This window comes from Poromitra crassiceps (assembly GCF_964638095.1).
Source record: "Poromitra crassiceps genome assembly, chromosome: 1".
NCBI classification, from domain to species: Eukaryota; Metazoa; Chordata; class Actinopteri; order Beryciformes; family Melamphaidae; genus Poromitra; species Poromitra crassiceps.
In genome coordinates this window covers 129,170,624-129,185,676 of record NC_139623.1, presented here as the reverse complement: position 1 = coordinate 129,185,676, position 15,053 = coordinate 129,170,624, and the positions used below count along the sequence as shown (strand labels likewise).

The 15,053-nt window shown below is 43.3% G+C and overlaps 1 protein-coding gene across 1 annotated transcript in view; it reads left to right on the top strand.

The window, feature by feature from the left end:
* Window positions 1-12,505, top strand: part of gabra1 (gamma-aminobutyric acid type A receptor subunit alpha1) — a gene marked incomplete at both ends in the record, with an annotated part of 83,250 nt that extends 70,745 nt beyond the window's left edge. Inside the window, 2 exons of the mRNA XM_083633076.1 lie at window positions 10,456-10,658; window positions 12,182-12,505. Coding sequence (XP_083489202.1) covers window positions 10,456-10,658; window positions 12,182-12,505 — 527 coding nt within the window. The remainder of the gene's footprint in view (window positions 1-10,455; window positions 10,659-12,181) is intronic.
* Window positions 12,506-15,053: the final 2,548 nt, after the last annotated feature.

Genomic DNA, 15,053 nt, shown 5'->3' with positions numbered 1-15,053 from the left:
AATATTTATTTTCATTTACTTTGCTTTTTCGGGAGAGTATGGCCGTCTCTCTTGAGTGCTGCTCTGAGGTAGGCACATTTCGCCATGCTGTTGAATGTAAATCCGTCATATGCTGCCATTTCTGACAGTATTTCGGCCACCGAGGCTTTTGGTGTTAAGTATGAGTCCATTGTTCTCGGACGCTTCACTTGCGGGGTTTCTGGGGTTTTATGGTGCTGCGACTCCAAATGTCGCAGCAACCCGCTTGTTGATCGTCCTCCACATCTTATCACTCGCTGACAGAGGTTACATGTGGCATCCTCGTTGTTTTGGTTGTTTGTGAAGTATCTCCATGCAAAACTACTGGCAGCAGAACTTGCAGAAGACATCGTGGTGGAATCCATCAGCGTGGTGCATTGTTGAGAGATGCTCTCTGTGTGACTCACTCAACAGGTGGGTGTGGGCTGTGTGGATGAATTACCGTATTAACTGCAGTAATGGTCATTACGCCATCACGGTCATTATTTTATTTAGGCTACAATAGGCTGTACAGCTATTTTCTTAAATTAATTTTTTCCCGTTTCCTGCTATTGTATTTCCCCGGAAACGGGAAATGGTCCAGTCGGCATTTCCCAGGAATTAAACCCTAGTCAATAGGGTTTAATCCCTAGTGCGTATGACATATCCAAAAGGGATTTTACTTGCACTGCGCTCCGCTGCACGCAGATTATGCTGCGCAACCCAGCGCAGAGAGGTATTTGCGTGTAAGAGGGCCTTTTCAAAGCACTTAGCCAAACGAATTGCGCGCTGCTGACGATAGCATAATGCCATCTATCACCACATTTTAGCGCTGAAACGCCTGCTTTGGCTTGTGGCAGCCAAGTCAAGTCAAGTCAAGTCAACTTTATTTATATAGCACATTTACATACAGCAGCAGCCGAACCAAAGTGCTTCACAGGCGGGGGAGCAAAGTGCACAAATATAAATAGGTAAAGTGCAAAAATACTAATTGAAGGCAACATAATACAAAATGCATATATGATGGCAATTAAAATCAGAAAGATAAGAGACTAAAAACAATAAGACAATAAAAGCAATAAAACGATAAATGCCAGGGACCTAACAATGGCGGGAGCGTACCTATGTTCCCCGGGTCCTATATTCCCCGGGTCCTATGTTCCCCGTTTTTGTGGGACCGGGGAACATAGAACCCTTTCTATGAAAAAGGGTCCTATGTTCCCCGCTTTTCCCAAATAGGGTCCTATGTTCCCCGCTATGTTCCCTGGTCCGATGTTTCTCCCGAAATGCCAAAAACAGCCTACCTCATATGATCGCGTGATTCAATCAATGCATATGGGCGCAGACATTATTATTATTATTCTAAGAAATAGTATTTTTCTCCTCTTAGCCTACATGTGTTAATGCTTGTAAGCCCCGCTGTTGCGGGCATGTAGGCTATGTTAAAGCATACAATGTCAAGCTTTATTGGGTTTAAAGGCCCGCTCATGTGCTCCGCCCCATAGAGGCATGTCGTAATAGGGATGAAGGCGCAGACAACACTCACATAATATTTAAAAAAGGCCTGGTAATCCCCGAGACAGAACTAAAAAATGATGGTGGGAAAAAAAATTACCTAGTCGGCAGGCCCTTTCCAAATGTTACGGAGAGTGTTGCCTTTTGATTGAATCACGCGATCATATGAGGTAGGCTGTTTTGGGCATTTCGGGAGACACATCGGACCAGGGAACATAGCGGGGAACATAGGACCCTATTTGGGAAAAGCGGGGAACATAGGACCCTTTTTCATAGAAAGGGTTCTATGTTCCCCGGTCCCACAAAAATGGGGAACATAGGACCCGGGGAACATAGGACCCGGGGAACATAGGGATGACCCCACAATGGCTAAGTAGGGGGGAAAGCCAGGGAAAACAGGTGGGTTTTTAAGAACGATTTAAAAACCTCCAAGGTCTGGGCGGCACGAACATGTAGGGGGAGACTGTTCCAAAGTTGTGGAGCGGCTGCCGCAAAGGCTCTGTCCCCCCTGGTTTTCAGTTTGGTTCTGGGCACCACCAGCAACGATAGATCAGCCGATCTAAGGGCTCTGGAGGGGGTGTGGTGGTGCAGCAGCTTGGAAATGTAGGGAGGGGCTATGCCGTTGAGGGCTTTAAAAACAGTCAGGGATAGTTTAAAATCAATGCGAAAGTGCACAGGCAGCCAGTGAAGCGAGGACAAGACTGGGGTGATATGCTCGCGCTTTTTTGTCCTCGTAAGGAGGTGTGCAGCCACGTTCTGAACGAGCTGTAGGCGGCGGACCAAGGACTGCTCAATCCCCGCATAAAGTGCGTTGCAGTAGTCGATACGTGTGGTGACGAAGGCGTGGATCACCCTCTCCAGGTTTGCCTGGGAGAGGTAGGGCTTTGTCTTGGCCAGCAGCCTGAGGTGGTAAAAGCTGTTTTTTACTACTGAGTTGATCTGCTTGTCGAATTTAAAAGCGCTATCAAATATAACCCCAAGGTTCCTAACCGAGGTGGAGAGGTTAGAACCCAGGGGGCTGAGAGCATCGACGAGGGGGGCCGGGGGGGGGGGGGGGGGGGGGGCACTGTTGAAGATCATGACCTCGGTCTTTTTTCCGTTAAGGGTAAGAAAATTATCGGACATCCAAAGCCAGTGCCCAGTACAATTATCACAGGCATGCGGTTGTGTCCGCCCCCAATTTGCATTGTGCACGGCGTTAAACGAGCGCAAACGCTAAATTAGTGCTTTTGCGAAGAGCCAAAATTCCTTCACATTCCCTATAATATTTAGACAGTTTTTTCCCCCCTTCAAAATATGTGAAAAACAGCTAAGATGAGGAAAAACGATCTTCAGTGATGTCTACTACAACATGTACAGTAAATTACTGTAATGCAATAGACCTTATTCCAATGACGTAACTCACGTACGGACACGCCCACCGCCACCATATTCTTGACATTCTGCACGCTGTTTAAAAGTGACTGACAGCTCATAGCTTAGGACGCTAGCAACGTTACTTACTAGCTTATTTAATGCCATTTTTACTGTGTCAGGAGCTATTTCACAGAGATAGTGTGCTGTGTAATAATACACGGCTGTAGTAATAGCAGCAATAAAAGCCCGGGTGTTAGCTACTGTCCACAAACGTGAAGGGAAAGAGACTAGAGACTAACGTTAGTAGCAAACATTGGGCTCATGCAAGCAAGCGTCAGATCCATTGATTGTATATATTATCAAACAAACATTTAACATTAAGGTTATTTACCTTTGCTGTCACGACAATGTTTGATGATGATGATGATGATGATGATGATGTCGTTGGTGGCACAAAAGTAAAAATGTCAGACCAGTTGCCACAGATGAAATAGTTATAACGCTAGGACTCAAGGGATTTGAAAGCGTTACGTTATACCTGGCAATATAATGAGTTATATTTACTCTAACACCTTGATCCCACCACGGCCGTCTGCTCAGGGTTCTGGCTGTGCCGCGGCTTTGCACCGTCCTCCGCACGGCGGCATGTCCTACCGCACATGTTTCAGAAGCGGAGCGCTTCCGAGCGCTGCCTGGCAGCTCGATGCAAGATCGCGCGGGATTTACGAGATTGCGCGATACTGTGTGTACAATGGGGTGGATCTAAAGAACACAAAACACAAACAACACAGTCTGTTGTTGACTTGCTTTTGATATGGTCATTTTCCCTTGATTTTTGTGCTTCTACCATGGGTATGTAGCATCGACATATAAAGATGGCCGCCGCCTCTGGTCCCGTTCAGTGAAGCCGCTGCATGTCAGATCGCCACTCTGGCGGCAGGTGCCAGTATAGGTCACAAGGCCCGCCTCCCCATGTTTGTGGATGGGGAAATGGACAACCGGAACAATCAGAGTGTACGTCAGATAATTTTTTCAACAAACCAAAGGTGGTTTGTATCATTTTAGATAGTTCTTATCACACTAATGCCTGTGCAAGTGGTCATCTTTCTGATCAGTTTGTTTTTAATTAGTTATTTGTTTAGTTCATCGGATAATTTCCCCCTGTGAGAGGCTGAGCAGCCCGGAGGTCTGACTTGTCTGGCTGCTAGGAGCAATCTCCGACCACGAAATTCAGATTTCAGGCGTCAGGCGTCATTTTGTTAAACTGACCTCGTAGTGAGAATCTACATGGTTACTTTTGGCTAGACAAAAAATATAAGAACTTAAAGCAGCTACGAGCAAGATTTTCGATTGTTATTAAACAGTCAACATTTTATATCGATGCCTCACATCTTACCTCTAATATTAGATGAGACCAACACAGAGTAGTCTCGCTTGAAAGAGAAGTGAATCGGCGAGTGTGGTCTTGATGATTAGTCTGTCTCATAGACTGTAAAGGTCTGTCTGCGGGCCGGTGTCATCAGGAAGTGAAATGAAACGGTTTGCGGCAGGCACTTCGGCCATAACCACAAAATTACTAAATTACTTTCAAACAAACTGTTGAATATATATATATCGTGAATATAACGAGAGATGTTCGCGAGAGCAGAAAGTAGCGGGGGCAGCAGGAGGGGAAAGCCATCCTTCTTGTTTTGGGTCTCGCTTCTTGGTTTCGCTCTGTCTAGCAACTGTTTACAGCTGCCGTAAACCGTTTCACTCTGCCTAGCAACAGACCCAAAACAAGAAGGACGGCTTTCCCCTCCTGCTGCCCCCGCTACTTTCTGCTCTCGCAAACATCTCTCATTATATTCTAGCAGTTTGTTTGAAAGTAATTTAGTAATTTTGTGGTTATGGCCGAAGTGGCTGCCGCAAACGGCAGCTCTGTCTCTATGAGACAGACTAATCATCAAGACCACACTCGCCGATTCACTCTGCTTTCAAGTGAGACTACTCTGCGTTGGTCTCGTCTAATATTAGAGGTAAGATGTGAGGCATCGATATTAAATTTAGACTGTTTAATAACAATCGAAAATCTTGCTCGAAGCTGCTTTAAAGTGCCATATTTACAGAGCTAGAGAGGATTGACTACACAAGGCACTGTGCGCAAATCTAGAAACTGCAGATCTACATAAGAAAGTATAGAGGGGGGGGGGGCTCAGACTGAGGTTTCAACCCAAAAGAGCTATTGCGCAGACTCTGGTTCTCTGATCTGAGAAGATGTTGGCTTCAATAGACCATACAGGGAGGAGATAGGGACGCATTCTCCATTCATATATACCTCAATGGTATGTAGGCTGAAATTATTTCTTTATTTGTCATACAGTGCCTGTTAGCAGGAGGAGAACTCTTGCATTTCTTCGTCTACTTGAAAGACTACAGTGGGAGGGGGGGAGAAGGAGAAGGAGTCGGTAATGGGTCTGCACACGGTGGTCTTTAGCGGAGCGGGGCGCCGAGCTGCTTCTGGGATGCTTCTGATACGCACCGTTGCGCGCCTGGTGGGATCACACACGTTGATTAAAATGCCCGCGAGCAGCTCCGCGTCGGAGCCGGAACGCGTCGGAGCCGGAACGCGTACGTAACGTTCCAGGTGGGACTTCGCCGTAAGTCAGTTTTTATAGGGGTCCGCACCTCAGAATAAAATTATTTTTTCATCACTTCTCTTTGACGAAGCCATAACTGTTGCTATATGCTCGGCCAGACTACGTTACGGCTACGGTTTGTCAACAATATGGCGCCATCCGGGGTTATCGAATAAGGTCTATACACTGTAATGAGCTGACTCTAATCACACTGGAATCACCTTTTGTGCAGGAGTGACTCTTTTAGCTGCCTTTTCTTAAGCCTCTGCCCCCCATGGTGAATACACCATTTTGCGATAAAAAATAAATGTATTACTAAATTACTAAATTCATAAATTTATAAATTAATAAATTAATAACACAACAACAACAACAACAACAACAACAACAACAACAACAACAACAATAATAATAATGATAATAATAATAACTAGCTTTGCTAATTGGAAGTGCAGTATTGTGTATAATTGAAAACAAAATACCTTTGCATCTCATGAATACAAAGCTCCATTATAGGATCTAATTTGTATGGCGATAGGGTCCCATATATTATAGATTCCTGATAGGTCATAAGTTCAAATCAATCTCGTAAGTGTGTGTGTGTGTGTGTGTGTGTGTGTGTGTGTGTGTGTGTGTGTGTGTGTGTGTGTGCGCTCGCGTGTTCGTGCGCGCGTGTGTGCATGCACCTTTCTCCAGCATGCGTGTGGGAGGTTCCTCTCTGCATAATTTTGAATTGACATGTATGGGCATGCCAGCTGTTCCTCAGCTCCATTCATTTGGACCAGCTGTATTTGTGGGATGTTTGCCGCCGGGCCGTTGTTGTTGTTTGGTGTGTAAACATCTGCAGCAGTCCGTGTGGATGAGCAATGCACCGTTAGATATGCTGTGACCCGGTTCCTCTCCATCTCCACACACTTTCTCACCTCAGCTTTCACTAATTAGTCGCTCATGTCCTACAAGGCTTATATTAGACTAATTCCACACTGATAAACATGCTCATTTCACCATATACTGTAGAGTAACCAGGTGAATCCATTTAAGAGCTCTCTTATTGATTTTCACCTATTGAATCCACTTCAATCATGAAGGGGACATGTTGAGTAGGAGTGGGGGACTATTGTATGGAAAGGTTACACCCTGCCTTTTCGAAACCCCCCCACTCCGAAGATTGACCTCCATTCTTCGTAATGGAGGGGTTTTCCCATTTTTTTAAAGGCTCCGCTATTCCGAATGGGGACATCCCCTCCATTTCAAAACCCCCCCACTCCGAAATTGATTTTCAAGTCCATATTTCTCAGAGTTTCCTGCATCAAACACTGCAACTCATTGTTTTTTTATTTAAAATATGCATAGGCGGGGCTAGACCATCGGGAATGGGGAAGCTAAATTTCATCAGATTTTCATAAAACCAAATCAGTTCAACCTGACTGGCATTCACAAATAAGAACGTCCTCATCTTGCTAATATATGACTCAATGAACCTTATTCAACTGTGAGCATTTGACTCAAAGTTACAATACATTTTTTTTAAACACTTTTCACGGTATGAATGTGGGCGTGTGTAACAGCTCACCTTTAGATGTGTAGAAAACATAATTTATGATTAGATCCTGTCGGCATGTCAGGAGATATAAATAATCGGATGAATATGCTGCTGTGGAACAGATCCTTGCGCTCTCGGATTACGCATTTGACAAATTTAACAAACTGTATGGCAAGACAACATACAGTAAATTAACAATGTTTAGTGATTGTAGAGATATCTCTGTGCACCTGCAGAAAACTGCGAGCCAGGAATGCGCAAGACCACACCTGGTATTTAGACCAGCAGAGTGGCAAGTCTGTGTGCCAAAAAATAAAAATAAAAACACTGCTCCGGGCCCGATACGCGCTTAACTGTGTGCGTTGTCAAGGTGTAGCCTATTTCTTTGCCGAGTGGGGGAGAAAGCAAGCGGGACAGCTGTGCCCAGTCCCTGAGCAGCAGCTCGCGCGCGATTCTGAACAACACAGAGTGCAAACATGTCTGTGATCCACAGCTGATTTTAGGATGTCCAAGGTTCACATTCCTGTATCTGAATGTTTACTGCTATAGCGAAATTATATGAAGACAGTGACATAAAAAAACAATGAGTTGAAACGTTTATTTCAAGCTGCAGGAATGCAGGAAACTCGGAGAAATATGGACTTGAAAATCAATTTCGGAGTGGGGTGGGTTTCTGAGTGGGGGGTTAAGTCAATTTCAATTTCGGAGTGGGGGGGTTTCGGAATGGGGGGGTTTCTGAGTGGGGGGGTGTCGGAATGGTGGTGTGTCGGAATGGAAGGCGGTCCCGTATGGAAATAGGCATGACGCATAAAGGCCGAGCTAACATTCCAAAGCTTGATTGGAAAACCATAACTCAATCTTGCATAGTAGGCATTGTGTGGTATTAACCCTGCCAGGGTTAGAGGTTTGATTCTTACCTTTACACTATGCTGAAATGCATTCGTTACTGTAAGGAGCTTTGGCTAAAAGTGTGCATCGGCTGTTAATTATAGTCTCTCTCCTACATTCTGTGAATGCATCATACAGTCTGTAGTTCACGCCCACAGAGCCTGGTCAAAGGAAGTTGGGGGGGGGGGGGGGGGGGGGACGCTTCAGACCGGAGGAAGAAGTTTGAACCGATGCAGGTGATTGGAGAAACATGCTCCTATTTCTCCAAACACCTGCCTTTAGGCGGGCCATCCGGGCCATCCCCCTATCATCGCTCGTTATTTTCCCTTTCCACTTTGGCCAAGTTTTCCCAGCTTGAAGTGCAGAAGTGTAGGCGGAAGCATTTGAAAATTGCGGGTGCCAACTCGTCTGTTTTAACACATTCACTGCCAGCCGTTTTTTTTTTACTGTAGGTAGCTTCTGCCAGAGGGTTTTTTTGAGGATTCTGGCTCATCTTTCAAGACCCGAGGATTCTTTTCTGCTAAGATTTTGTGAACACAAAATATCTCAAAAGAACTAATAGAATGTGTGCTTTCTCTGTCTAAAAGAGTTAGTTTGTAGAGTTAGTAGTTATGTAGGCATTAGCACTTGAATACAGCATGGTTTCAGCGTCTGAAGCTGAGATAAATAGCTTTTTGTGAAATTCGATAGAACAGTCACTTTAACCATTCATTTTTGGCATCAGTAAGACGTCAGACATCTAAACAATAGTTTTGAACAGTAATTTCCTCCATAACAGCAGGAAACACCCCTCTCCTTCAAACTCCTCCCTCCGTGTGTGTTCTTCTTGGCTGCAGCGGGCGTGTCACAAGCTCGTTTCTGCTGCTGCTGTAACCTCGCGTCACCAGGCTCACTGCTTTGCTGCTGCTCCTGTCTGCTGGCGGCCGCTGGGCAAGTCTGGATGGGCTCGCTCGTTTCTTGGGTTTTCAGTTGAGAGCTTTGATGAAGCTTTTGCGATTCTGGTCTTATTTATGCTGCGTGTTTCAAAGTGTCTTGCACCCATAATCTATTATGCAAATTTGCAATCCCCCCCCGCCAGCTCCCAAACGCGAAAGCGAAAGCGTTTTCGCCAATCCATTTTCATGAGAATGACTTCCTCACACTGCTTTTTGCTTGCCTTCCCCTAGTCTGGAGAGCACTGTCGCCACTTAGTGGGTCGGTGGAATGGGTTGTACACGTTCGGTGGCTCCAATATTTTTATAGGAGACGTGGGGGGCATTGATCCACGTCCCACCGTCAATTTTTTTTTTTTTTTTTTTTTGATGACTCAACTCGTCATTGGCAGTCAACCGTTGGATTTTTTTTGACGAGTCAACTCGCCATTGGCAGTGAACGTGTTAAGAGACTAAAAATGTTATTTCCCCGCTCTCATTTTATCGTGGCTTCCTGTAGCCCTCTTGGTTTGAACATTGGTGTGCAGGTCAAACTCCCATACAAATTCCATTTTGGCTGCTATTAGTCAGCCAGAAGCAATGCAGTCAGCTGCATCTTCCAACGGCATCTGAGAAAATCCACCTTTCTGGGTCCATTAAAATCACATTTTTCAAGATTGTATCAGCTGGTTTGGTACATTTATGTGAAGGAACTGCCTGTTCAGGCGCTTTCCGAGAGACAAATATCTAGCTATAAACTTTATTCTTCTATCCTAAGTTTGCCTGTCAAGACGTAATGCCCCGATCTGCTAACATGATAGTACCTTATGCCGCATCCATCTAAGCAAATAATAGCCCATGACCAATTGACCTACTGTACTACTCATTCATGCATAATGTTACATTATGGCAGCAGTAACAGTCTTCTTGCCACGACATCCCTGCCTTGGAAATTTCTGAGCATGACAAGGTTGTCGTTTCCCTGCAACAACAAAGATATTTGATGAAAAAAGGTCTTTGATATTTAGTTATTTTTATGATACTTAATATTAGGTCATACAAAAGGACCATCATTACCTCTGCCAAGGAGGTTGTGTTTCTTCAGGGTTGGGTTCTGATCCGACTCACAAAATTGGCATATCATAGCAGATGGACTATTAGCCCTTGTTCCGAACGTAAGCAGAACTGAAGCTTGAAGCAGGCACAAGCTGAACGTACGCCTTACCGTTCACACACGCCTTACCATTCACACAAGAAGCATTCTCTTTTCCTCTCAGCACCTACTCTCGCGCCTTGAACCTGCCCACAACTCCCATTGACTTCATGCCTGGCTTCACGCGTCACGCTTGCAAAATAGGTGTGAATCCTGAACGATCGCTTGAGCAAGGCGTGAGCGTGGCTTCGGCGAGGCTTCAGCGTGACACGCGTGCGGGTGGTGTGAACGGTCTCGCCTGTTAACAAGGACGCCTAAATTAAACTTGTGGGTTAAGCGTAGGTAGAGCTTAGGTTGAGCGTTGTGTCAGCGTCCTGTGTGAACGGGGGCTAAGCCTTGTACACTTCTGGTTTGATCAATGGTTCTCCTCAGCCATAATAATAATAATAACCCTGGCTCTTTCTGTCCCTACAGGAGTGACCACTGTCCTGACCATGACCACGCTAAGTATCAGTGCTAGGAACTCGCTTCCTAAAGTGGCCTACGCCACTGCTATGGACTGGTTCATCGCTGTCTGCTATGCCTTTGTCTTCTCTGCCCTGATCGAGTTTGCTACAGTCAACTACTTCACCAAAAGGGGCTACGCCTGGGATGGAAAAAGTGTGGTGCCAGAGAAGGTATTTGGACCTATTTTATTAGTTGTTTATATACTGCATTTTGTATTTCTATTCAATACAGATATTGCAATAAATAATTAAATTAAAATACCGAAGTTCAATCATACTGTGATTAGCAGTGATTAGCTTGTTATTCTTCTTATGGTTTTTGCGGGAATACATGAGGCTGAAGTCAGTCCTTTTTGAAGCAGGACAGTTAGCACTTAATTGTTGAGGGACCCAGACCAGGCAGCGAATGTTCAGCTGTTGTCGGCAGCTCATCTCACAACAAAGGAGATTCATGAGACATGACGTGGACATTAATAGTTTAGTGTTCCTTAGAGCTTTCTGCTCCACTTGTCTCTACTCCACAGTATAGCACCCTACTTTGTCATCTCCAGCTGTTCTTTGAAAAAAATTAACAATACTACATTTTTGCCTGCCTAGTTTAATACTACAATATGCAAATGTCTAGATTTGTGCGGTGAATATTTCTCATTTTGATATTCTGAACTTTTGCTGAATATTTCCACGGCTTTCATATTGTGCCTCTGATCTAACTTGTTACGACACCTGTTCCCAATCAGGCTTTGTTAAAGTGTCATTCTGTAAGATTTCCCCCAAAAAATAGAATTGCTTATAAATCAAGATGGCCATCCACCTACTTTGCCAATATGAACACCCAAAGACTTTCCAAATAATCGACCGGATTCAAAATGCTTACAAAGGTAGCTACAGTACATAGATGGAAAAAAGCCGGCAATGGTGGCATTTTTTATTTTATATCACAATTTTGAAACAAGGACAGCATGCAGTGGCAATAAGTGCAGTTTATTGCTGATGAACAAGAATGATGGAAGTTTTGTACGGTTAATGATTTCAAGTCAGATATTTACATAAGATGGTAACCTTCTTGTATGCTGCACTTAATTCCTTTTTTTTTTTTTTTTTACATTTGCTGCCATTGGAAGTTGGAACATTGAAAAATGAGGGGGTGTTATTGAAAATAGTATGCTGAAGTTTATTGCTGTTGAACAAGAATGGTGAACAAGAAGTTTGGTAGGGTTAATGTGTTCAAGTCAGTCGTGGATGTTTATGGCAGCCTTCTTATGGAATAAGATTATAGATCCGTTGGAGATTTAAATTTTGATGTGCGACTCATTAATCTTGGTGTGGCACTCTGATTGACAAGCAAATTCTAAAGCGCCACTTCATATCAAGAAGGTTGCCGACCCCTGTTTTCATGTTAGCTTGACACGTACTGTTTAGGACGTCCTTTATTTGTCAAATAAAAAATATAATTTGACAAATTTGTATCTTTTGAAGACTGAATACAAAACAAGTTAAAGAATGAAAACCAAGTGACTGACCAGGCCCGTATACGTAGCTGTTGAAAAGGCACCAAGGTGGCACAAATGACGCCTAAGTTACAGACTGTAGCTGTATGTGTTAAGGCATTGTGCGCAGCGATACCTTTGATGATGTCTATAATCTGAACTCATCCTCCTTGTTACTTTTCCCAATCCTATGAAAACCAAAATCAGCAAAAGAAGAAGAAGGAGTCACTGCTGAAGAAGAACAACACCACAGCCTACCCAGCCGCCACTGCTACAGCCTTCGCCCCCAATATAGCCAGGGACCCTGGACTGGCCACCATTGCCAAAAGCGCCCCTCCGCCCCCGACCGAGCCAAAGGAGGAGCCCAAGCCCAAGCCCCCAGAGGCCAAGAAGACCTTTAACAGTGTGAGCAAGATAGACAGGATTGCCAGAATAGCCTTCCCTCTGCTCTTTGGAACTTTTAACTTGGTCTACTGGGCAACCTACTTGAATAAAAAGCCCAAATTGCAGGGGATGCATCCCCAAAACTAATCCACATCCCATTCCTTTTACCTTATACTTGTATTTATTTTTTCTTCTTCTTCTTCTTCCTAAAAAAAATTGTTTATTTTCAGACAAACATGGTGTCCATTCTGGTTTGAATTGCCAGTTGTTGCATTGCTTCTATATGTTCACCTAAATTTTGAACATTTTGAAAAACCATAGACAGAATAAATGTCTTAGGGTGACAACAATACAGACATTTGAAAGTGTGTTGATATATTGGGGATAATGCTACTAAGAAAATACGCTATACATATATACCCAACAGAATGCTATTCTACAACTGCACATAGCCCAAAATTGTTAAGGGTCTATTGTTTGTATATTTCTTTGTTTTCTTATGTTTTTGTATGTTTTTATTTATTTATTTATGTTTTATTTTTGTTAAAGATTAAATCATTGACACTGTAAAAGGCACTTGTGTATATGCATGGGCAGAGCATTGTTTTATTTTTGTTTATTTATTTCAAATACAGATCAACTTGACTGATGGCTTAGTTTATTTCATATCAAAGGCAAAATGCTACCTTCAATTTCTGTCAAAAAAAAATCTTCCATTCTCTGTAGATGTTTTTTGAGGTTAATTATGTCATTCTTAACAAATATATATGTTAGGGTTTCTGCAATAGCAATAAAACATGTCTCAGTGGACACCATTTATTTAGAGATCAGAAAATATATTAAACACATCCATTCACCTCTGTGCTTCGCATTGAAAATAATATTAATTTACTTTCACAGCATTGTAAATATCAAGTGTTAGATATGTCAATATTATGTTTAAGCTTTGCAAAGTGTAACTAAAGGGTATGTTTATTCAACACGTGGAAAATGCATTTTTATTTTTTTTATTCTTTATTTATTTATGCTCATGTTTCTTTCTATGAAAATACTATTTACTGGTCTACTTCACGCCCAAGTGACTGTTTCTTGCCAAGTTAGCATTCCATTAATCGTTTGTCAAAGCTGCTGTCACCACTGACATTGACGTAAAATATAAAGGCTCCTTTACCTTTGTGTCTGTGTACACACTATCGGGAACAAGAGCAACAACAACATTGGTGTAAACTGGGATTGGCTCGTGAGTAAGAATGTCAAACTCATCTTAAACCTCGGAATGCATTTTATATTTACACTTAAAACACACATATTCTTTACTTTTTTGTTTGTTTTCTGTTTGTGGCAGAGACACCAGATCGTCAATGGTGGGGCCTTGTTCTGCTAAATAGTACGCCATTCACTAGCAAAATACAGTTAGCGTCACTCGAGGAGGGGCCGGGCACATTGAGAAGGAGCATTGCTCTTTCCCTTTTCGGAGCTGCGAGAGCTGCTTTGTACAGTGACGGTGCATCGAGGTTCTCCACCCCCAGTGTGTCTCTCGATCCCGTTTGGCCATTCCCATCTCCCTTCAGTTGGAATTTGAGACGTAACACTCAGAAAGTACCAGCTACACTGCCTTCAGTATTCCACGCCCGTTTGGACTCATTTGTTGCTGCTTGTTGGTGAGCAACAGAGAGAGAGAGAGAGAGAGAGACAGACAGGGACAGAGACGGAAAGAGACAAAGAGGGGAAAGGGAACGTTAAGTTGGAGTGGCACTACAGTATTCTTGCTTTAGCCAGTGCTGTTTCGCACAGAGGACTTGTCTTGTAGTTCTATGATAGTGATGACGATGAATATCTATATTTTTGTAGAATGATGTCAATTCCTCTCCAGAGAAAAACAACAGAAACTAACACAAATGTGAAAGAATTACCATTCTATTTTTGTCTTTATAACTTTGCCCACTCTTTTTTTTCCTTTCAACTTAGAAAAACAACACTTAGGGAAATGCTTCTTCTCTGATGTGGCACGTTAAGGTTTTCGAACAGTCCATTTTAAATTATGTTAATGTAGCAATATTAATTAGCAAGGGCTTTTCTGAGGACCTGAACCTGACACACAGTCTGGGGGTGATATTCATTGTATACATTGACTTCCGGTACTTGTAGTTCCATCTGTATGCTGTACAGTACGTTACAATCTTAGGCATTGTTTGGATTCGTTCAAAGATAACGGGCACGTCATTCTGTGCTAAACCCTCTCTGGTTCTGAAGCCACTGGCACCCACTCTAACCTCTTTTCACAAAATCCCTGCGATGCTTGTTGAGGAGAGTGCATTGTATGGCATCATGCGTTCTGGGTGTGCATTTTCTATACATTTTACAGGATGCTACAGGGCAGAAGGCATGTCAGCACCCTGCAGACTTGTGTGTTTGTGCACTGGGGTGAAGAGTTCAAGCCGTCCCCAGAGGGAGAAGGGAAGAGAGCATGGTGATTGTTGCTATTGTTATTAGTCACACTATTATTATGACCAACACTGAACCTGTCCCCTAATGGCAGAGGTCTTTGCAAGCATATGCAAGCAGTCTACTGTTCACAGCCACTCAACCTACAGGCAGAGAGTCGAGGAACTGCAAAAGTTCAGGGCGAAGGGTTGTATAAATATAAATATATAGATATTTCAATTCTAAACTATTGTATGGATGTTTATTATCA